Source organism: Vitis vinifera, chromosome 15 (genome assembly GCF_030704535.1).
Source record: "Vitis vinifera cultivar Pinot Noir 40024 chromosome 15, ASM3070453v1".
Taxonomy (NCBI): Eukaryota; Viridiplantae; Streptophyta; class Magnoliopsida; order Vitales; family Vitaceae; genus Vitis; species Vitis vinifera.
In genome coordinates, this window is record NC_081819.1 from 21,449,241 (window position 1) to 21,474,354 (window position 25,114).

A 25,114-nucleotide genomic window follows, 5' to 3' on the forward strand; every position below is an offset into this window, starting at 1 on the left:
AGTTTTAGTTTCCAAATGTGAACTTTAGAAGAATATTGTTAACCTTTCCTATATCCCAATACTCTCATATCTTTGTGGTTTTCATTCTTAAAGTTGTTAAAAGATTTGCATCGCCTTAAGTATTGAGGTAGTCCACTAGGTACACAAGTGGTGCTATGTCATAGGCAGGAAAACCAGTAGAAGTATTATGGAGTGAGACTTCGAAATGGCATCCGCTCAATGAATTTGTATACTTTTATTTTGATAGTGAATTTGGGTTTTGCATTTTCTTACCTTATGGTTTTTACATCTACATAGTTTTAGGAGACTTTGTTGATAGGTATGAAGAAAGGTTTGATTCAAGGAAAATACACACAAGCAATGATATTAGAAAGCTTCAAATGACAAACGAAATACTAAAGGCTTATGGAGATGATTCCAAGGGTTAATTCCTTATAAGGCTATTAATTCTGTCAAATACTTTCCAAATTTGTTTAAAAGGTTTTAAGTTGAAAAAGATAGTTGTTGAAAAAAAATAGCTCAATCGGTTGAACCGGATGAAGAACCGATCAACTTGTTTAACTCAACCAATCGAGGGGTGAAAAAACATTATCTCTCTTCTAAAGCGCTCGTTCAACTAGTCAAGATTGAACCCCAATTGGTCGATAGTGAACCTCAACTAGTCGAAGTCAAACGATCACCTACCAAACATTAAATACTAATGACTAGTCAACCAGTTAAACTGGAGTTCGACCGAACAAACCCCGAATGACTAGTTTAACATTTTTTTCCTTTATAAAAAGATTTCAATCTTCATTGTTTTAAGAGTTTAACCTTCCTAAACATTTTTTGAATATATTTGAGCCTTGAGAGAGAGTTTTTTTAATGCACCATTATTCTAAAACTTACATATCATTAATACACCTTTCAATTCTAGTTTTCTTGTATCATTTGAACCTAAAGTTTTGTAATAGGATTTTGTGAAAATATTTATTATCCTCATTTGTAAATCTTTGAGAAGAAAAGTCTACGTGTGAGATATCACTTAAGGATTCTCAAGTGCGGGGTATCACTTGAAGGGTTATTCAAGAGTGGGGTATTTTTTAAAGATTGTAAAATGTGCTTAGAGCCAAAAGTCCAAGATGATGTATTTGAACCATAATCCAATTGTATTGCTTGAAGACTTGGTTTGGAAGCCTTAAATTAGTGAAACCTCAAGTTTGGGATTGAAACTAAAGAAGAGTGGATGTAGGTCGGGTTGTGCCGAACCACTATAAAAATTTTGCGTTTGCATTATTTTTTCCCTAGTCTTTTACTTTATATGCAATTATCTTTATATTGTTTTATTATATATTTGCATATAATTATTTCTTGCATTCATATAATTTAAATTTACAAAAAGAGACCATTATCCTATTCCTCCTTTATTTCTTTCCTACTATTTTACTTTATATGCAATTATCTTTATATTATTTTATTATATATTTGTATATAATTGTTTCTTGCATTCATATAATTTAAATTTACAAAAAGAGACTATCACCTTAGTAGTTAGTAATTTTTGCCGAAGAAATAGATGAGCTTGCACATAAGAATCTGCCATTGATGGAAGGTTTCTCGATACAGAAGATATGGGCTTCACAGACATCGTCTATGTGTATGATTGGGACTTTTCCGAGCAACTCCTCTAGGAACTTTAGGGCTTGATACCGGTTTTCATGGTCGGTAAGCTGAGATATAAACAAATCTACGCTTTCTGGTGTGTAAGGTAGAAGAGTCTCCCCTCCCACAAGTCCATAAGCCAGTGAAACTACCTCCAATCCGCCGGTCTTATTCTCCCCATGGCTCAAAATTTCTTTTTCAGCCACTGTCTTTGAATGCGCGTAGTCCTGTAATCAGGACAAATTAATATTCTCTCTCAACTGTTTGGATTTCAAGTAATATTTTATTGAGCATTAGAGTTAAGGAAAAACTTGCCTTTAGATGAGAATTACCATGAGAGAATGGAAGATTAAGAGGGGTCCAACAAGATTCATCCATGGAGTCCTTGAAACCAGTCTCGTCATCTTTTAATGGGGCTGCAGCCACCACGGAAGCAGTGTAGATTACTCGCCTCACAGTTGCTGAATTGATGCAAGACACTGCAATGCTCTTTGCCCCAGCCACTGCAGCTTCTGCTGTGTTCTTGTACTGTTTTACAGAAATTGGATTACTTATAATTAAATATAAGTATATGTGGATGAAAATGATGGGAAATTGGGACAAACCTGAGAGTCCTCAATGTGTTGCAAGGGGGTGGCAACATGGAAAACAAACTCACACCCTTGAATGGCCTGCTCGAACTCATCAGGATTGTAAATGTCGGCTTTAAACAACCTCAGTCTCGTGTCAGCATTAGGCAAGCTCTGGAGGAGTCCCACCTTGCAGCTCCTGTTCTCCATTGCGACTACTCGTTGTTTTTCAGAAGAAAAAAAAAACCAAGCACTCAAAAGGGGTGAATGGTGGTTGATTTCTGATCATTTACATGTGTGACATTTGTATATATAACATGAGTTGTCCCATTTTCTTGTTTTCTAGGTAGTACACATGATAGTGCACCATCATGATACAACCATAAGAAAGAAATGGATGATGGTACTGATAAATTGGGTGTCACTGATTAAAATTTGTCCGTCAACGCAAGCGTTGATTGGGTCAAAGCTAAAAATGAGTTGTCCATCAACATCCGTTGGTGAACGCAAGCATTGACTGGGTCAAAGCTAAAAAATGAATTATTTCTCTATCGAGAGTTGAACCCTGACAAAAGGTTGGGCAAGCACCCACCTTAGTGTCGGGGCAAGTGTGCCCCTTACAAATTATGTAGATAAGGGGCACGTTTGCCCCGTGTTTGCCCAATATACATATATATATTAAAAAATTTTATATGCACAAAATATTAAAACAATATTTTAAATAATGGATTAATTAAAATTATTTTATAATTAAATGAAAAATTTTCATTTAATTGATTAGTAAAAAGTATTTAATATAATTAGTATATTAATTAAATATTAAAAAATTAAATATTTATTATTATTTATTTTATATCATTTAATATAATTAAATTAAATATATCATAATTTTAATATTAAATATATTTTAAAATTAGTTATATTATAATCAAATATCATAATATTATTATCAAATAATATTTGATGTAATTAATAATAACATACACTTATAAAATTTATATTTTTTATTGACGCATATAATATTATCATCAAATATGATAAATTATATATATATATATATATATATATATATATTAATTTCTTTAATAAAAACAACTTTAAAATATCTATTATAGTTGTAATTTTATTTTTAAAAGTTTTATTTTACATTTTTCATAAGTTTTAATAAATTTTAGGTCAATTGATCCATCGATATATCTGTAAAATCAAACTATCAATATATCCATGATTATCAATATTTTTTTTTTCCTTTTATGAGTTTTGATAAATTTAGATATTATTTCTAAAATATTCAATAGATACTTAATGATATTTTTGTGTTTTTAAGTTCTATAATGAAAATAACTTTAATATATATATATCAATCCTTCTTTTTCATTATTTTTGAGTTTTTTTTAATATTTTCATAAATTTTTATAAATATTTATCGATATTTTCTGATATATTATAATATATCCATAAAATTGTATTATCATATATTCATCTAAACCAATATTTTGAGTACTGATGTAGTATAATTCTTCTTTTAATTTTCCTTTGCGTGTGCTGGTGACTTTATTGTTCTTCTTCAAAGACACAGAAAAAAAATTCATATGTGGGATTCAGAGTATATAGCCTATAAATTGGAAGCCGCAGTGAAAAAACCATGGTTTCTTTGCAGTAGTAGTCGTGTGGGATTGTTCAGTGTTCATGGCCTATGAATTCAATACCACAACGAATTTTGAACTCAGATTTTATTCCTCTCCTTGTCCTGCTCATGAATATTGTTTTTTCTTGTACTACATATCACATCAAATATGCATAACACAATTCATTTCGGTAATGGTTTCGTTGGCAGAGCCTTTTTTGTGCTTGTACGTAATTCAAACCTAACTAAACATAGATAAACATGGAAAAAGGGCTGGTGAAGATCACTCCATCTTACTTCCACAGGTGATAAAATCTTTCCATATCAATAGAGGTGCAAGAAAGAATGAAAAACACCTGATAAAAAAAAAACTTATGATTTAAAGTGGTGAAACATGAAATGTTTTAAGAGTCGGTAGTTATATTTGGTTTTATCTTTTATAATATTCTTTATGGTATAAAGAAAAAAATTCTCTCATTCGTAAGTATAAGCATGATTGACCGAACCACGTTAAAATTATTTATATTTTTATACGAATGGTTTTATCTTTATTTTAAAACTTTAGAATATTTTATGGTTTATTATAATTTTTTTTCATAAAAATTTATTTGTGTCTAAAAATGTAATAGCAAAATGAAAATTTAATTAGTGTTAACTTATTTTTTGTGTTTTTAGATATTTATTAAAATTAACTTTTATTAAGAATATTTTATTTTCAATTATTATCTAAATTTGTGTAATTATATTTTAAAACGATATCCATTTTGAAAAAATTATCAAACATATTTTCTACATCTGAAAAACAATTATTTTTTTCCCGATTACATGCTCTACCCAATATATAGATATTATCTAGCATATTAAGAGGTTGACATCCATAGACTTTCATCTTATGATATCTTATCTCCTTGATAAAATAAATCTTTAGAATAAGTCATTTGTTGGAAGTGAATCATATAGAATGGACCAACAAGAAGAAGACAAAAACCACCCCATTCGAAGCTCTTTTACTTTATATGCAATTATCTTTATATTTTTTTTATTATATATTTGCATATAATTATTTCTTGTATTCACATAATTTAAATTTACAAAAAGAGATCATCACCTTATTCCCCTCTTTAGGTTGGATTAACCTAAGTTTTTTTTAACAAAAATAATATAAAAAGAAAGTAGAAAGAAAAAAAAATTAATTAAAATTAATAAATTATTTTTACATGCTATTTCAGATTCATTTAACTTATTTTAACTTTTTAATATGAAAATCAAATGGTCTAAAAATACACAAGTTTGTAACTAATTTAAATTATATTTTATTTTCTTTTGAATTTTTCACGATATAATCAAATACAAGAAAATCATTTTTCTTAATATTTTTTTCTTTTGTTGGCGCTTCCCACGACCTAACAGAACCTAACCTAACATAACCTAATGTTATTTGTCCTCTTCATGATATTTTTCATAGTACTACATATTACAAAATATGCATGACACTTCCTCATGGTACTGGTCTCTGTGTACAACCTTTTTTGTGCTTGTAGTTCCACCCTAACTAAAAATAAACAAACAACATGGAAAAAAGACTACTGCAGATCACCCATCTGCCTTCCACAGCTGATACAATCTTCCAATATCATATTGGTATCACATTTATACTCAAACCCCTCCTCAATTAGCTTTGTTGATCCCCACTTAATCTCTTTTTTTGGCCCAATTTTCAAATACCTGAAACCAAAATGTAAGCACTGATGATCAGTTCCAAAAATTGTAGCAAATTACATACAATATTATAGCTTCTTACTCTGCTTTTATATGAAGTTGTGGATAATTTTCGTGATAGTAGTTAGTAATTTCTGCAGAAGAAATACACGAGCTTGCACATAAGAATCTGCCATTGATGGAAGGTTTCTCGATACAGAAGATATGGGCTTCACAGACATCGTCTATGTGTATGATTGGGACTTTTCCGAGCAACTCCTCTAGGAACTTTAGGGTTTGATACCGGTTTTCATGGTCGGTAAGCTGAGATATAAACAAACCTACGCTTTCTGGTGTGTAAGGTAGAAGAGTCTCCCCTCCCACAAGCCCACAAGCCAGTGAAACCACCTCCAATCCGCCGGTCTTATTCTCCCCATGGCTCAAGATTTCTTTTTCAGCCACTGTCTTTGAATGAGCATAGTCCTGTAATCAGGACAAATTAATATTCTCTCAACTGTTTGGATTTCAAGTCCTATTTTATTGAGCATTAGAGTTAAGGAAAAACTCGCCTTTAGATGAGAATTACTATGAGAGAATGGAAGATTAAGAGGGGTCCAACAAGATTCATCCATGGAGTCCTTGAAACCAGTCCCGTCATCTTTCAATGGGGCTGCAGCCACCACGGAAGCAGTGTAGATTAGTCGCCTCACAGTTGCTGATTTGATGCAAGACACTGCAATGCTCTTTGCCCCAGCCACTGCAGCTTCTGCTGTGTCCTTGTACTGTTTTACAGAAATTGGATTACTTATAATTAAATATAAGTATATGTAGATGAAAATGATGGGAAATTGGGTCAAACCTGAGAGCCCTCAATGTGTTGCAAGGGGGTGGCAACATGGAAAACAAACTCACACCCTTGAATGGCCTGCTCGAACTCATCTGGATTGTAAATGTCGGCTTTAAACAACCTCAGTCTCGTGTCAGCATTAGGCAAGCTCTGGAGGAGTCCCACCTTGGCATGATCATCTGCAATTCACCATTGCAAATCTGCTGAGAGAAAGAGAGGAATTGATAGAGAAATAGGGAGAGATGAGGAAAGGGAGAGTATATACGCAAGTTCCTGAGTGTTGCATGGACTGTGTAGCCCTTCAGCAAAAGCTTCTTCACAAGGGAAGATCCGATATAGCCGGCACCTCCTGTAACACAAACCCTGCAGCTCCTTTTCTCCATTGCGACTAGTCGTTGTTTTTCAGAAAAAAAAAAACCAAGTACTCAAAAGGGGTGAATGGTGGTTGATTTCTGATCATTTACATGTGTGACATTTGTATATATAACATGAGTTGTTGCATTTTCTCGTTTGCTAGGTAGTAGTAGTACACATTATAGTGCAGCATCATGATAAAACCATAAGAAAGAAATGGATGATGGTACTGATAAATTGGGTGTCACTGATTAAAATTCATCGGTCAACGCAAGCGTTGATTGGGTCAAAGCTAAAAATGAGCTGTCCACCAACGGATGTTGGTGAACACAAGCATTGATCGGATCAAAGCTAAAAAATGAGTTATTTCTCTATCGGGAGTTGAACCCCTGACAAAAGGTTGGACAAACACCCACCTTAAAATCGGGCCAAGTGTGCCCCTTATTAATTATGTGGTGCCCACCTTAGTTTCGGGGGAAGTGTGCCCCTTATTAATTATATTGCACCACGGCACACTTGCCCCAATACTAAGGTGGGTGTTTACCCAATATATATATATTTTAAAAGTTTTCATATGCATAAAATATTGAAACAATACTTTAAACAATGGATTAATTAAAATTATTTTATAATTAAATAAAAAATTTTCATTTAATTGATTAGCTTTTAATATCATTAGTATATTAATTAAATATTAAAAAATTATATATTTATCATTATTTATTTTATATCATTTAATATAATTAAATTAAATATATCATAATTTTAATATTAAATATATTTTAAAATTAGGTATATTATAATCAAATATCACAATATTGTTATCAAATAATATTTGATGTAATTTAATAATAACGTACACTTATAAAATTTATATTTTTTATTGACGTATATAATATTATCATCAAATATGATAAATTATATATATAGTAATTTATTTAATAAAAACAACTTTAAAATATCTATTATACTTGTAATTTTACTTATAAGAGTTTTATTTTACATTTTCATAAGTTTTAATCAATTTTAGGTCAATTGATCCATCGATATATCCGTAAAATCGAACTATTGATATATTAATGATTATCAATATTTTTATACTTGCCATAGATATGTTGATGTTCCAAACTTTCAGGAGTTTTCTCTTTTTAATTGTGCCGATATTTCAGGGTGCCAGGACCTTTACGCCATGACAAAATTCATGCTCAATTGAAGGCACGGGCCAAACGAGCCCAATTTTACATGGCCAGAAGCCCAACACCCAACACAAATTCACGTGACTAGTTGAGGAACGCCCTATCCATGAATAGGAGAGCTTACACCCGAAGCAACCCTTCGACTTAGGATGGGTGGCTTGTACCTTGTGACCTAATCTTTTTTTTGTGCCATATGTGCACATAGATTTATATTATAAATACAATTGATCGAAGGGATGGATGGCTTGTACCGTGTGACCTAATCTTTCCTAATCTTTTTTTGTGCCATATATGCACATGGATTTATATATATTATAAATAAAATTTATTACACTTTACCTCCCATCTATACCGTATTTTGCACATTATCCCCTTGAATTCAAAATTAAGTAATGTACCCTCCATATTATATAATTACATATAATGTACATTTTTTAAATAACGATGTTATATTTTTGGACCAAAAGCACATGTATTTTTCACGTGATCAAAAGTAATAGGGTCATATTTTTTAAAACCCCCCAAAACTCCAACCAATCCTCCTCTTCTTTCATTCTTCTTATATTCACCAATATTTTTTGATATATCAAAGCAATATTTTTTTTTTCCTTTTATGAGTTTTGATGAATTTAGATATTATTTCTAAAAAGTTCAATAGATACTTAATGATATTTTTGTGTTTTTAAGTTCTATAATAAAAATAACTTTAATATGTATATCGATACTTCTTTTATTATTATTTTAAAGTGTTTTTATAACATTTTTATCAATTTTTTATATTCACCGATATTTTTTGATATATTATAATATATCCGTAAAATTGTATTATCATATATTCGCCGAAACCGATATTTTCATCTGATGTAGTATAATTCTTCTTTTAATTTTCCTTTGCGTGTGCTGGTGACTTTATTGTTCTTCTTCAAAGACACAGAAAAAAAACTCATGTGGGATTCAGAGTATATAGCCTATAAATTGGAAGCCGTAGTGAAAAAGCCATGGTTTCTTTTCAGTACTAGTCGTGTGGGATTGTTCAGTGTTCATGGCCTATGAATTCAATACCACAACGAATTTTGAACTCAAATTTTATTCCTCTCCTTGTCCTGCTCATGAATATTGTTTTTTCTTGTACTACATATCACATCAAATATGCATAAGACAATCCATTTCGGTAATGGTTTCGTTGGTACAGCCTTTTTTTGTGCTTGTATGTAATAAAAACCTAACTAAACATAATAAACATGGAAAAAGGGCTGGTGGAGATCACTCCATCTTACTTCCACAGGTGATAAAATCTTTCCATATCAATAGAGGTGCAAGAAAGAATGAAAAACACCCGATAAAAAAAAAAAAAAAACTTATGATTTAAGGTAATGAAACATGAAATGTTTTAAGAGTCAATAATTATGTTTGGTTTTATCTTTTATAATATTTTTATGATATAATGGAAAGATTCTCTTATTCGTGGATACAGACATGATTGATCGAACCACATTAAAATTCTTTATATTTTTATGTAAATTGTTTAATCTTTATGTTAAAACTTTAGAATGTTTTTCTAAAATATTTTATGTTTTATTATAATTTTTTTTCATAAAAATTTATTTGTATCTAAAAATGTGGTAGCAAAATATAAATTTTATTATAGTGTTAACTTATTTTTTGTGTTTTTAGATGTTTATTAAAATGAACTTTTATTAATAATATTTTATTTTCAATAATTAACTATATTTGTATAATTATTTTTTAAAATGATATCCATTTTGAAAAAATTATCAAACATATTTTCTACATCTCAAAATCAATTTTTTTTTTCCCGATTACGTGCTCTACCCAATGTATAGATATTATCTAGCATATTAAAAAGTTCACATCCATAGACTTTCATTTTATGATATCTTATCTCCTTGATAAAATGAATCTTTAGAATAAGTCATTTGTTGGAAGTGAATCATATAGAATGAACCAACAAGAAGAAGACAAAAACCACCCCATTTGAAGCTCTTTTACTCTCACATTCAAACACCTAGGCCTCGACATCCACAAATAAAAGAGATAAAACTATGAGCCTGCAAATTTAAAGTATAAAAGAGATAAGTTGAATGAAGGGAACAACAAAAAGGAAAAAGAGAGGTGAGGAGTTCTTGAACTATCCATTCCCACCTCATGATTATTGATATTTCCAATGTCATTGGATGTTTTGAAAGACTTCAAATGTCACTATTGAAGATCACCCATCTTCCTTCCACACTTGATACTATCATCCAGTATCATACTGGTATCATATTTGTACTCAAACCCTTCCTCAATTAGCTTAGTTGATCCCCACTTAATCTTTCTCTTTGGCCCATTCAAATATCTGAAACCAAAATTTAAATACACAGTAAGCACTCAATTTTATACAGGACACATGCATATATATGATAGCTTCAATTCTTACTCTGGTTTGATATCAAATTGAGGGTGATTCTTTTGATAGTAGTCGGTGATTTCTGCTGAAGAAATATAGGAGTTTGTGCATAAGAATCTGCCATGGATTGAAGGTTTCTCCATACAGAAGATATGGGCTTCACAGACATCATCTATGTGTATGATTGGAATCTTTCCCAGCGACTCCTCCAAGAACCTGAGTAATTGGTAGTGGTATGGGTTGTCTGTGAGCTGAGCTATCAGTACAGCTACGCTGGCAGGCGTGTAAGACAGAAGAGTGTCCCCACCCACAAGCCCACAAGCTAGGGTCACCACCTCCAACCCACCATTATTATTGTTGCCAAAGCTCAAGATTTCTTTCTCAGCCAGTGTCTTAGAATCTGTGTAGTCCTATTTCACATATCATCACACCAATTAGCCTCATAAATTTGAGTTCTTCTCGGGATTTTTTCTGTAAAAGTTTTCTGATCTTTTTGTTCTGGAAAACCGAAAATTATTTTAACAAACAGTTACCAGAGAAGGTTACTTGCCTAAGTAACTTACCTCGACAAAAGAATTAGTATAAGGAAGTGAAAGGTTCGGAGGGGTCCAACAAGATTCATCCATGGAGTCCTTGAAACTAGACCCGTCATCTGTCAAGGGGGATGCAGCCATGACGGTGGCAGTGTAGATGAGTCGCCTCACTGATCCTGATTTAATGCAAGACATGGCAATGCTCTTTGCCCCAGAAATTGCAGCTTCAGTGGTGTTCTTATACTGTCAATTTTCATGGAAACAATCAAACTACTTATAATAATATACATATAAAAATAATTCAAGGCCATAAACAAGTCTATTTGATCTGATTGCCTGAAAGCCCTCACTGTGATGCATGGGGGTGGCCACATGGAATACGAATTCACACCCTTTGATGGCCTCCTCGAACTCATCAGGATTGTAAATATCGGCCTGAAACAGCTTCAGCCTCGTCTCCGCGTTAGGGAAGCTCTGGAGGAGTCCCACCTTGGCATGATCCTCTGCAATTCACCATGGCAAATCTGTTGAGAGAATCAAGAGAGGAACATATAGAGAAATAGGGAGAGATGGATCGAGATGGATCAGAAAGGGAGAGTACCCATGTTTCTGAGCGTTGCATGGACTGTGTAGCCCTTCTGCAAAAGCTTCTTGACCAGGTAAGAGCCAATGTAGCCTGAGCCTCCTGTAACACAAACCTTGCAGCTCATTTTCTCCATTACAAGTCTTTGTTTTGCAGCACTAATCATGATTCAGTCTCCTCTGATTTCCTGTATCTCTTATTATACAATTAAGTGGCCAAAAAAGTAAGTTATATATATATATGTAATGTTCCCTAAGACTACTTCCCCACTAAATGCCATTCTGTATACTGTCATGAACTTTGAGTAACTCACCAAAGATTAACAGTATCATGTGTCATGACATATACTTAAATTGGAGAAGTTTCTGGCTGGGTAACTCATTTGGTATGCCTACTCCTTTTTTGAATCATAGGAGTTTGTAAACCTAAATTTGGCGGTATTTACATAGATTTTTTCATTCAGCCTATATAAGAAAATCAAGGTAGTAAATTAAAGCCCTATAAATTCAGAGGTTTTAATATTAAAGAAATAAAAAAATGTCAAGAAAAATTATTTTCTTTTATTCTAAGTAAAATAAGTTTGAAATAACATTTTAAATAATTTATTAATTTTAAATCTTTTTTTCTTCTATTTTTTCTATTATTTCATTTCGAATAAAACCTGTACACAACCATGTTTACATGATTAAGAAAAATTTATACTTATATAGTGTTATGAACCTTTTCCTTCATGTGATGTGAAACATCATAATCGCTCATCTTGCAAACATAACTTCTTCGTTATATTCTATGAGGTTGTGAAATCAAATAGACATACACTTATTTAGGCCCAGAGTATATATTATTATGTACAAGATATTATACTTTCCCTTATATTTTCTCTTAAATTTTTCAAAAATTAAATGTAGCTAAGCTAAGAAGTTCAACAAGACAATTATGGAGGACATATTGTTATACACCGCGTTAGATTTTTCATTTGCAAAATGAACCAACAAGTAGAAGACAAAAACCCATTAAAGCTACTTTACTCTCACATATTCAAACATCCTATGAGCTTGATATCCACGAAAATATTAAGTAATTTAGTAAGATATGATCAAGATATCCCTAACTACCTGATAAAACTATGGCAATGAAAATTTAAAATTTAAGGGACGGGCGACAATGTTGTGCTTATGGTTGTCCTTCTCATGAACAAGTCAAAAACATTGTAGGATAATTTAAGGAGTGTGAAGAGAAAAGGACAGAGAAAAGAGATCATTAAAATATGTGGGAGGTTGGGGTGAGTTAACCAAGGGATAAATTACTAATATTTGTCATAACCTATAAATGATTGTGAGCCATATAGACAAAAGAAAGGTTCAAACATAGAGAATATTTAATAACAAATCAAAGAAATAATTATCAAAAAATTCGATTTGTCCCCTCCATAAATCCAAATCCCAAAAACCCATGTTAAGACTCAAATTAGAATATTATATTAGGAATTGATTGAGCAACAAGTTGCCGACCATGATTAAGATAATGAAACAATGTTAAACGTTATCGCCTAAGAAGAGTAGTATTAGATTTTTTAAGTTTTGTAGTATGAGATTTCTTAATTCTTTGTAATATTTTTAAAAATTTTACTATTTTGATAATCATTATAAAAACAAATAAGTGTTGTTAATAATATTTTATGAATAATTAACTATATTTTGATTAATTTTACTTAATATGATATGGTCTCTTGATTTTCAAATCATAAGTAAATATTTTTGTAACAACTCGAACCCAATTGTATAAATATTGTCTATTTTGGGTTTAAAGAGACTCTCACAACTTTAAAACGTGTTTATAGGGTTAAGAGAGACTCATATTTATATAATTTCAGGAACCTTCTCCCTTATCCGATGTGGAATATCATATATTATGTAAATGTGTTTTAAAGCCTTGATGACCTTCTTAGGCTATGAGCAAACAATACTGGTTAGGAGCGGGTCGTTATAGAGTGGTATCATAATCGATCATCGACCTCAATGTGAGACTTTGTTTGACTTTATAAAGATTGTTTATCTGTTTTACCTCATTATGTGTTCATATGGGGAGGTGTTTATGATATTTTATATCGGATAAAGAAGAAAGTTATTAAAACTATATATATATATATATATATATATATATATATATATATATATATAAACTCTTCTTAATCATGTAGACCTATTTTAAAGCCATAAGAATCTCTTTGGATTCAGAACTGACAATATTCACATGGTTGGGTACGGTTTATTACAATTTTATTGAAAAATTCACCAACACATCCATGGGCAAAACATCTCCCTTGCCCAAAAGAAATATATAGTTGTCTTCATGTGAAAAAAATAATAATAATAAAACAAATAAAGAAAATTGACAAAGAAATAATGATATCTTGTTCTATATAAGTCAGTTGATCAACTTGGATTTTTCATGTATTTCCAAAAAAATATTTCTAGCATCTTCATTGATGACAAAATTTGAGGGACCAGTGGAATAAGATAACTTGTAATCTCATATGATTTTCATGTAACAACAAAATTTGTTAATCTTATATGATACAAGGTACCAAAATTTTTCAATATTGAAAGGGATTGGGCTATATTTTCTCAACACATCAAGATCTTAATATTATTATTTCAAAATATTTGTGTTAATATCATTGTCACAAATAGTTTCAAGTTGTATAGATTATTATTGCCTTAAACAATAAAATAAATAATATATTTTAAAAATAAATAAATAAATATATGAATTTGGGTTTTAAAAGATCTACTAATACTTGTTAACTAAATCACACATACACATAAGCAAAAAATAAATAAATAAATAAATAAATAATAATATGATTTGATAATCAATGTAATCCTTACGTCCACAAAGTGTATCAATATTCAACAATTCACTAATCAAAAGAAAATAATAATTACAATAATGAATTTATCGAAAAACACCTCTCAATTATGATCGACCCCCAATGTCCCGAACGAAGCGCAAGAAAAACTCCTCTCAAAAAAGTTATGTTCCTTGAGAAGTTGTGCATTGACCCCGACGTGTAATCAAACTGAATTCTATAAGTTGCATTTGATTCTAGAAAATTTTAAAGAGAATGAAAAAAAAGAAGGAAAGCTAGAGGGAAAAATGAAAAAAATAATAATAAATTTAAACTTAATAAATTATTTTTAAATTCCACTTCAAATTCATTTGACTTATTTTTTTACTTTCTATATAAAAATTAAATAAATAAATAATGTATAAATTTTTATTGAAGTTTAATTATAACTTTTCATATTGCTTATGGTAAAATAAAATATAAAAAAAAAATCACTTTCTTTTAACATTTGTTTTCTTTACTTGAGGTTTTCCAAACCTTCTATATTGATTTTACCAAAAGATAAAAGCATCAATCATTAGTTCTATTTTCCAAGACGATATAATTCATAATACAATTGGTTGATAAATTAATTTCAGGGGGGAAAGAAATGAAAAATCAACTTGGGATATCAAAACTATCTGCTTTTTACCAAAGAAGAATCCAAGCTTGGAACTTAACCCAAATGTGTCACATATGTTGATTTTAATCTTTAATTAATGGGCCTTAAGATTAGTTTTTAGAGTAGCCAAACTTTGGGCTTTGATCAATGAGCTTGAAGGCCTGGCCCAAACCTAATCAAAACTTGTAGTGCTTTAAAATATATATTACTCTCTATAGATTTATGTATTTTTGCATTTTTTTTTTCATCATTTTCTTTGAATTTAGTTAACTAGGAAAAAAAAATTAAAAATAAAATGGTAAAAATACTAAGAAATAAAATTTAAATAATAAACAACATTTTTAATTAAATGTAATTTTTTTATTAAAGTTTAAACTTTTAAATCTTTCCCATAATTGATTTTTCTTCCATCAAAGTTATAATAAAAAAATATATCTAAAAATCACCCTAATGCCAAATTCACCCTAAATATTTGAGAAAATATTTAAAATATATAAGATAACTTTGGTCTAAGTTTCCATTATTAAAATTAATTTATATAATTAAAAATAATATCTCTTTTATTGATTTTTCTCAACTTTTCCTCATTGATTTCAAATTTTATCGATCAACCCCTTACTGACACATTACCTTTGTAAAGTTAAATTTTTAGAAAATGAAATTTATCATTTTGGTTAAATCTCAATGAAAGAAATTAACCCTTTATTTATTTATTTATTTATTTTTTTTGCCGCCACCAATATTGTAATAATTAATCTAATTTTTAGAAAATAAAATTTATCTTTTTCTTCTTTTTTTCTTTTCCTTTTAGAAAGAGCCTTAAAACCCTAGCAGAACAGAAACCCTCGATCTCTCAGAAACCATTCTGAACACTGCCCAGAGATTTACGTCTGAGAGAGAGAGAGAGAGAGAACCCCCCCATTTATAACCTTTTCTTCTTCTCCGGAATAACCCAAACAAAATCCCTGCAAAACCCTAAGAGCCCCCCATTTTCAAGAAGAATAACCTTTTTTTTTTTCCCTTACCTTCTACTTTTATGATCAAACATAGCATTAGGAGTTGCTTCCTGGACAAACTCATTTCAAAGCATATATTTGACTGGTATAATCACCTGTGCCCATGGTCCAACTGCACCCTGACTATTTGTCCTTAATATAAAAAAATTGAATATTCAAAATAAATTTAAATTTTAAAAATAATACAAAATTTAAAAGAGTGACAAATTTAATATTTTAAAAATGTTATATCTCAATATTGAATAAATAAAAATAGAAAACATTTAAAGATATGTTTGATTTCCCAACATTATGAAGGAAAGAAAATAGAAAAAAAAATGATATGATGGAAAAATTAAGAGAAAAAAAATTAAAGAATTAGGAAGTATTTTGTTTATTTTTTAATCTTTTCCTAGGAAAATAAGGGGAAAAAAATTCTTTTAATATTTTTCTACTTGATTGGAGGTGCAAGGTGTAATTTGGGCTTCCGCACTTTGTTACAGGTGTAGTAGGGTAGGCAACAAAAGATCTGGCCCAAATATCCAATCCAACCCGGCCCATGCCCACCCACCTAAAGAATAGAACTTGTGTATTACAGTCAAAGCCCATTGATCCACACCTAATGGACCTGCGGCCCAAGTCATTTTCTTGGTCCACCCAATTGTGCACCCTCAACTCACCTGATTAAAACGATGCGCTTTGGGGGGTCCATTGTCGACAATGAGGAGGAGTACATGAAGAATCCAATGCAAGGCGATGAAAAAACTAAAAGTTATCACATCTTTATTGAAGTGGGGAGCTTAGTAGATTGGGTGCCTTTTTCAGGGATGGAGTGCAATGTTGTTAGATAGCTTTGTTGGCAGCTTTTCAGCCAGGAAGTTGACAGGCGTGTCATGACTTCATTCCTTTTTCTTTTCTTTTTTCTTTTTCTTTTTTTTTCTTTTTTTCTTTTTTCTTTTTTTTTGTTTTTTCCATGCATTCCCATTCCCATTTCAAGTACATATCCTCCCAATGAATCAATGCCTTTCTAGTAGTCATCATACACTCTTCCATAAAGTCATTGTGGGATGCTTGATAGGATAATGGATTAAAAAGCTAAATTCTAATTTTACAAAAATTATTTGCCTTTTCATAAGTGATATTATAAAAGGGTCATGTTGCAATACTACAAAGGTATGGTGCTTCTATTATTATTATTATTTTTCAATTATTGCCTCAAAAGAAAATTAAATTCTAATCGATCAATTAGATGTGAACAAATTGATATTTAAGAATTGATCGATGAATTTTAGGTAGAGGTAAAAATGTCACTTGAGCTATGAGTTAGTTGGTTCCTATAAAACATGAGGAATAACACGATATTCAATCTATATTGCAGAATTCATTGATAATTTTATATAGAGATAAAATATTATTAAGAGTTAATCAATTTTTTATGAAACATAAGATACAACAATGTGAATAAGTTGATAGAGTTGACAATGGGATAGGTTTGGGATAGGTCACTTTCATCTCGAGCTCTTTCCATTTATTCAAAATAATTTTCATTCTCGTCCCATTAAAAAAATAAATAAATAAACAGGGCAAGGCGGGTATATGAATTTTCCATGCTCGCCTCGCTCCGTAAATAAATATATTTTATAAATAATAAAAATATTATACTTTTTTATAATTTATTTTTTTATTATTATATATTAAAATGTAAGAAAATAAAAAATAAATTAATTTTTAAAATTAATTTCTTATTATTTTTTGAAAAAATGTATGATACCAACCACAAACTAGTATCCTCAAATAATGACTCAATAGTTCCAAAGGTGACTTCAAAAGTTTATTAAGAAATTTGAGAGGAAGAGGGGGAAAAAAAGGAAAGTAGACAAGGAGCAAGAGGATGATTAAAGTTAAAGGGTTAAGGCAATTATTGGCAACTTTTAACCCTAACAACTGTTGTAATTATATGGTAGTAATTGGGTGAGAAAATGGAAAGGAAAGGAGCATATATAAATACATTTCTAGATAAAATGAAATGATGTGATGTTTAGCTTTTAAATCATTTTCTATTGACAACTTTAAAGAATCTTTAAAGTAACTATTTTCTATACATTTTGGCCTTCCACTTTTAATGGGTCACTCCATATAAATGAGAAAGTTGGTTATAATTAATGAGCAAATATGATGAAGGGTGTGAGTCTCTTAACTCAAAAGGGGTGTTTGGTATGTAGGAACTGGGAGTATCATTCCTTTTCTCGATATTTTACATGTTTGGATAAATTTTATGAAAGTAGAAATGTAAAAAAAAATTATTATCGTATAAATCAAATTTCACTTATAGGTGAAAATTTAATTTATCTTAGACATATGATATTTTGATTCATTCATCCTATAAGATAATATAAAATAGCCTAAAATTATCATTTTACTCTTAAAAATTTAATTTTTTTTTTTTATAAAATATAATTCTATAGCTTCTTTTGCATGATAAATTATTCAAAATTTTATTTTAAAAAATGGATATTTGCATATTTTAGGGTTGTGGATTTTATTGGATATAATATTTATTGAAAATTAGAATGAAGTTTGAGTTTTTATTTCCTCTTTTGGAAATAAGAAAAATATTTATTAAAAATGACAATATATATATATATATATATATATATATATATATATATATAAATAAATTTCTAAATTTATCCAAATACTAAAAATGGAATCACAAATTCATTTTAAATTCTACAATAAATAAGAATGGAAACAAAATATTCATTCTCATCAACCTTTCTCCCATACTAAACACCTTTAGTGTTGAAAAACCACATATCGTATTTTTTAGATAAATTATAATAGATGATTTTTCTAAAAATATTTTCAAAAAAAATTAATTTCACTAAAAATATTTCCTAAAATCAATGTTAAACAAACTCGAGCAAAGACTAAGTACTATTTTTAAAAAACTTTGTATTTTGTGTTTAGAAAATGTAAACAAATTTTAATAATTAATTAGAACTTAAAAAAAAAATTTTAATGTCCCAAATTTTTGTTTATTATTTCGTATGGGAATGTGGTCATGATTTAGGTGGTGTATAAGGTACATTACCAAAGAATCATAGGTTTTATGCTAAAAGTGTACTAACCTAAGAATCAAACCAAAAATTGACATTTGGAATAGAGTTGATTGAAAGGGAGATTAGGAATAGAAACAAAACAAAGAACTTTTTTCCATTTGATCATGTAAAGGTGGGAATCACTAAGTGGTAGGTAGGAAGTCATAATTTGGAGATTAGTATTAAACTTTTGATTCAAAAGAAATGACTGGACAAAAGGAATAAAATGTAAAATAAAAAATAACAAAAAGGAAGGAACGTCTCTTATTGTATTTACTATCAAAAAAAACAACAAAGATAAATATAATAAGAATTATTTTAAAATATAAATATTTTAAATTTTATTATTTACAATATAAGAGAAAAGATGAGGAGTAAGCTTTAATGGGATTTTTTTATAATAATAATAAATAAATAAAAAACAGAAACTCTATTTCTTAAAAAATATTTTCAAAAATTTAAAATTTGAGATAATAAATTTTTTTAATATCTCAATTTTTTAATCAAGTTTTAGTATTATCATTATTAAAAAAGAAAAAGAAAAACATAAAGTATGGTTTTGTTTGGAAAGTATTTTAAAAAACAGTTTTGAAAGCAATTTTTAAAAGTTGTTTTTTAATATAAAACAAGAATTTATTTGAGAAATTGAAAAGTTCTTAATATATTTTTTGTGTATTTAAATATATTGTCAAAATAACTTTTATCCATAATATTTTATTTTTAATTATTCTTCATGGTTAGAAAATAACCCTCCTAAAATGACTTAAAATAACTCAAAAATGTTCTCTAAAGTTATCAGATTTTTTATTTTTAAAAACAAAAAATTTATTTCACGTTTTTTGATTATCAAATATGTTTTTTTTTCTTTCTTTGCTTTAAAAAATAGAAATTTGTTTTTTAAAAGAGTTGCTACCACGAGACCTATAGACCTATAAATATTAAATTCATATGTTGTTCAACAAATTTCAAATTTACAAGTTACTAAAAAAAAAAAAAAAATTCTTGTATCCCAAAGTACATATTTTGGAACAATAAGACATTTCCAATTTCCCATCTACCTCTACTCTACATCACTTAAAAAAAAATGTGTCTATTTCCCATTAGACTAGTTCAAATATTGTCCCAAATGTCAAATTGATATATAATACAAAATGCGTGCAGCCAAAGTGGACCGAGTCGCCCATCAAAGATAATAAAGCAAAAATACACCACATGTCCATACCCCCATCAACTTTGATATGTTGCTTTCAAATATTTAAAGCCATACAGCCACTGCTGACCATATTGCTTTGCTAAGCCTATGAATATCATGTGGTAGCACTAAGTGCGATGGCTCATCCACTTCTGTATTATATTAGTCACAATGTGACTCATTTATGACCTTTCTCCTTTTGAAAAACACTTCAATCCTTTTTTTTTTTTTTTTTAAAGTCATTTATTTAAATGGTGAGAAGGTAGGTTGGGCTTATCTTCAATACTTTTTCTCTAACTCTCTTCTTCTCTTTTTTTTTTTTTTTTTTTCTCGGTAGTTTTAATTTAATTACGCTTGGAGTAGTGGTATTTATTGATTGTCTTCCTTTCCAACCCATCAAGTTTATGACTTTTCAACCACTAACTTAGTGACGAATGGTTTTTTAAAATATTTGTTAATTATGTTTAAGGACGAAAAAAGTCAAGTGTGACAATTCATTCTCAATTATGAAAGTATTGTCTGTTTCTATATGTCGTTTCAATCATATAAATATCATATAGTCTTAATCATGTAAATATTATCTATTTCGGTAGATTCTCTTATGAATTCTAACAAACTTTTGTATCTTGTTCTAAAACTATAGGGATATTTTTAGTCCTAATGACAACGATATCTATATAGTAGAGAATTTGAAAACATATCGATACAAGTGTATTATCAAAAACTTTTTCATTCATCCAATGAGATATTATATATGATATTATTATCTAATAACCTAAATTTTACCATATACTTTCAATGATCGAGATTGTATTTTCGATATGTATCAGTTCGATACCCTAAACTTTTACCCACAAGTAAGATAAAATAAATGAAATCTACCAAACATTTTATTTTTAACACGTAATTGCATGCAAGTGAATTCCACCACACACTTTATTTTTAAAACGTAATTGCATGCTTGTAACTTATAAGAAAACAACAACAACTACTTTGAAATGGACAAGATTAGGTAGAGAGCACTACACGTATTGAATTCATAAAATCTAATTCAGATCACACGCTTCTGATCATCCTTCATTTTCTACAAAGCAAATTAAAAATTTACCCATGAAAATTGAATTTCATGGGTTTGCCGCTTTGCCCTATCGTCAATGCCAACCACCAGTTCCATTGAAGGGCCAAGTGCCCCCCCACTTTGTTTCCTGATGCCCCAATTTTCTTGCTAGTTGGGTCCACTCAACTCACCTACTACAATTCAATAATAGAGCCACAAGAAAATAAAATATACATATAATTTATAACAGCAAATAGATATACAAACATAACCTAATGTATAGGTACCTAAAATACAAGGACATATAAATAGAATTACACAAGGAAAAAAAATATTGTTCTAATAATTCTTGTGAGCCTTCCATTTTTGAGCCACGGTTGCGAGTGCCTTTGTAGAAGACCCATCATGGCTCAAAACTTTTGCGGAGGCGTCCTTAAGGTCCTTCATTCGACTGCGTACATCCTTTCCTTCTTCCCCTTCCATCAGACCCTTAACAATTCGAGCAATTTCATTACGATCGATTAGACCATTTTCGTTAACTTTTGGCCTCAATGCCACTTTTAAGTCGTCGGTTAATGTTATTGCGTTCATTTTTTGCTCGGCGTAGAGCGGCCAAGCGATCATGGGGACACCGCAGGCAACGCTCTCGAGAGTGGAGTTCCACCCGCAATGAGACAAGAACCCTCCGGTGGATGCGTGGCTAATAATTTGAGCCTGTGGTGCCCAGGATGACACCAAGAGGCCCCGCCCTTTGGTTCTATCTACAAACCCTTGAGGTAAGAAAGAGAAAGGGTCATTTTGAGAATGGACACTGAAGAATGAGGAATCAGCCACACGACTAGGGCTCCTCACTACCCACAAAAATCTTTGCTCACTCATCTCTAAGCCCAAGGCCAGCTCATCTAATTGCTCACTGGGGAGGGTCCCACCGCTCCCGAAAGCGACGAATAGGACGGAGCCAAGTGGCTGGTCGTCCAGCCACTTCAAACACTCGTTCTCACCGGATCCCATCTCCGACTCCCTCTTTATCAGCGGTCCGACCGGGTAGACCGGCGGTTTACCCGGTTCGGGTGTCTGCAGAGCCTTGAGCGGTCCAGGCTCCAACTCCATGAAGCTATTCACCATTATCCCTTCAGCCAGTCGATATCTCTTGGTGTGGTGTAGAACCCACTTGTAAGCGTCGTTCCTCCTATCCTGAACCGGGTCGAGCAGCTGCGAGCCGTGGACCGGCACGCAACCAGGAATCGCCACCGGTTCATTCATGTCCCGAAATTCGCACGCCACCATCTCATCCAGCTTCGGCAGGAACAGAAACAGCGAGAGAGCCATCGCCGTCGACGGGAAGAAAATGTACGGCGCCACCCCGAACTCCACCGCGACGTCGAACGCGTCGGTTCCGAAGAGATCGACGACGAGCGCCGCCACTCGGGTCTTCGAAACCAGCAACTCCAGCGAGCTCCGGAGATGGGAAAGTGACCGAACCACAGTGAGAGAAATCATAGTCTCGATCTTCGTCTCCGCCGGCAAGTCGTCAAAACTAACCGGAGGAAGAAAAATGGAGTCTATGCTGGGAGGGAGGCTCTGGAGCACGGCCTTTTGGGCTTTGAGAGAAGAATTATCGTTGGGGATGATGAAAGTGACTGTGAATCCATGGTGGGTGACGAGGCGTTTGGCTAGTTCAATGAGAGGGATGAGGTGACCCATGCCAGGGGTCGGGAGAATGGCTATGTGGGGAGGTTTTTCAGCCATTGAAGATGGAAAAAAGAAGAAGAAATACCAGAAAAGCTGGGTGGAGAAATGATTGAAAAGGGGAGCTGGAGTAGGAGGAGAGGAAGTGGGTACGGTGTATATATATAGTCGTTGGTCCTTTTTGGGGGATTGTGCTGGTTATGCATGTGAGGCTCACAGTGTAAGGGTTTGTTTGGTTTTCCTCGTTGGAGGGCTGTGGAGGAAAGGAGTGTGGAACTTGATTTTTGCCTTATTTTATTTTATTAATATTATTATTGGATTTTTTTTTCCTGATATGGACAGATCTGAATATATGACGTCATCGAAGCGTAAGGCTTATGTTATCACCTCATCTCATCATTGAGGCTTCATTCACCTATTTTCTTTATTTAAAGAAATATGATCTGGCTTTTTTAGGCTAAGGGTTAGTTCCTAAATGGGCAAAAAGAAAAAAGAACCGTTACTTTTATTTTTTATTTTAAGAAAAAAATGGTTAAATATTAATTTTTTTTTCATATTTAATTTGTTTTAAAATATAAAAAATCAAATCAAATATAGTTAAAACCTGTTATCTATATCTTATAATATGTATCCACTGTATTTTTATAATATGTATTTTTTTTCCTTTTTTTTTTGTTTAAATTTATATTCAATGTTGAATAATTACTTCTGGACTGGGGATTTTTTTATTATTTTTTATTTTTTTATTTTTTATTGTCTCTTTCAAGGGTAATGACCTGCACCAAAGACTTCCAGAAACCCAACAACTCAGTGACAGTGAGTTTTCACTTTGCACTAATTCTCAGCTTATCATACGCCATTCTGCCAATTTTCTCAGCGGTCAAACACCCCATTTCCACTATCTATGATGATATTCCTTTTCCCACTTCCCAATTTGTCAAAAGCCTGGAAATTTCGATTTTGCTGGAAATCATTTTCTTCCATGGTTTTCTGCTGCCCTGCCCGCCCCCATCTAATGTGCATTTTTGACTTTGATAATCCAATTATAAAAATAATTCCAGCACCAAAAGAGAATATTATCTGTATTTTTTTTTCCCAAAATAGAAAAATCAATTTATAATTTTTTCTAAATTATTTTTAAAAAAATCCATAATTTCTACATAATATAATCACTCCATTTCTAAAATTTTAAATACAATTTAAGAAAATAAATAAATTAGAAAATTTTCCAAAATTTTACCTTATAAAAATAAAAATAAATAAATTCCAAAAAAAAAATCTAATAAAAATTATTAATTTAAACTTATTATTTTCTTCAAAGTTTTAACCTTTGTCTGGAATTTTCCATTTTGATATTCCACCACCATCTTCAATGCTGTCAGCATTCTAGAAAGAAAAGTGGGTCACGCGACTCACACCCCACAAGCAGCAGCAACCCCATGCATATGGAATAAAAAAAAATGGATTATTCTCTTCTGATTGAATATCCAAACGCGCTCTAAGAGTTGACAGCATGCCTTTGATCTTTTGTACTAGAAAAAAAATGGTTGGAATAAATATCCAAATATAAGTTCTAGTCCATGCACAATAATGGTAAGAAAAAAGGAAAAGAAAAAGATGATGAACATGATGAATAATGATGCTATGATGATGAAATCATGAGGTAAGAAATTTTTAGATGTACAATTATCTCTTTGTGGGGACTAACCCTCAATAATCGAGGATTTGATGTTTTACTTTTACCCCTCAATAAAAATAAAAATCATATTAAATACGATAAAAATAATAAAATAAAATAAAATATGATGATAATCAATGATGTTGATAATCATTTTAATGATTAAGATCAAATATTATTAAAAAACATGATACCGGAACCCAAATTCTATAAGTTTAAAACTTAAAATTGATAGTTGAATATGATATAAAGTTTGGTTTACAAGGAAGTTAATATAATTCCAAATTCTGTCTCTATTGAATATGAATTCAAATTATGTGTAATTCAAATCTTATCGATTTAGATTTTTAAAAAATTAGTATATGGACATCGTATTTTTCACGATGCGTTCTCACTCAATGATACAACTCATTTTTTTATTTATTTGGTGAA

General features: G+C 30.8%; 4 protein-coding genes across 5 annotated transcripts; all 4 read right to left on the reverse strand.

Annotated features, from left to right (window-relative positions):
- Positions 1-1,486: 1,486 nt before the first annotated feature.
- On the reverse strand, positions 1,487-2,478 carry LOC109121545 (vestitone reductase-like). The gene is made up of 2 exons (XM_059743174.1): positions 2,247-2,478; positions 1,487-2,169 (listed from the first exon to the last, which is right to left on the reverse strand). Exons 1-2 carry the CDS (start codon positions 2,418-2,420, stop codon positions 1,885-1,887), a joined length of 459 nt encoding a protein of 152 aa, XP_059599157.1. The 5' UTR covers positions 2,421-2,478; the 3' UTR covers positions 1,487-1,884.
- A 2,692-nt stretch (positions 2,479-5,170) lies between these two features.
- On the reverse strand, positions 5,171-6,834 carry LOC100243145 (putative anthocyanidin reductase). The gene is made up of 5 exons (XM_002276791.4): positions 6,648-6,834; positions 6,395-6,561; positions 6,105-6,317; positions 5,639-6,018; positions 5,171-5,562 (listed from the first exon to the last, which is right to left on the reverse strand). Exons 1-5 carry the CDS (start codon positions 6,763-6,765, stop codon positions 5,421-5,423), a joined length of 1,020 nt encoding a protein of 339 aa, XP_002276827.1. The 5' UTR covers positions 6,766-6,834; the 3' UTR covers positions 5,171-5,420.
- A 3,074-nt stretch (positions 6,835-9,908) lies between these two features.
- On the reverse strand, positions 9,909-11,710 carry LOC100241356 (putative anthocyanidin reductase). 2 transcript variants are annotated; one of them, XR_002031944.2, is made up of 6 exons: positions 11,477-11,710; positions 11,212-11,378; positions 10,906-11,118; positions 10,373-10,752; positions 10,096-10,291; positions 9,909-10,001 (listed from the first exon to the last, which is right to left on the reverse strand). XR_002031944.2 is itself a non-coding variant. In XM_019225589.2 (5 exons), exons 1-5 carry the CDS (start codon positions 11,622-11,624, stop codon positions 10,153-10,155), a joined length of 1,047 nt encoding a protein of 348 aa, XP_019081134.1. In that variant the 5' UTR covers positions 11,625-11,710; the 3' UTR covers positions 9,909-10,152. The 2 variants fall into 2 exon arrangements, 1 of the variants encoding a protein (XP_019081134.1); XM_019225589.2 differs by having other exon boundaries at positions 9,909-10,291.
- A 9,815-nt stretch (positions 11,711-21,525) lies between these two features.
- On the reverse strand, positions 21,526-23,329 carry LOC100246482 (hydroquinone glucosyltransferase). Its single transcript, XM_002280887.5, has one exon. It carries the CDS (start codon positions 23,062-23,064, stop codon positions 21,655-21,657), a length of 1,410 nt encoding a protein of 469 aa, XP_002280923.1. The 5' UTR covers positions 23,065-23,329; the 3' UTR covers positions 21,526-21,654.
- Positions 23,330-25,114: the final 1,785 nt, after the last annotated feature.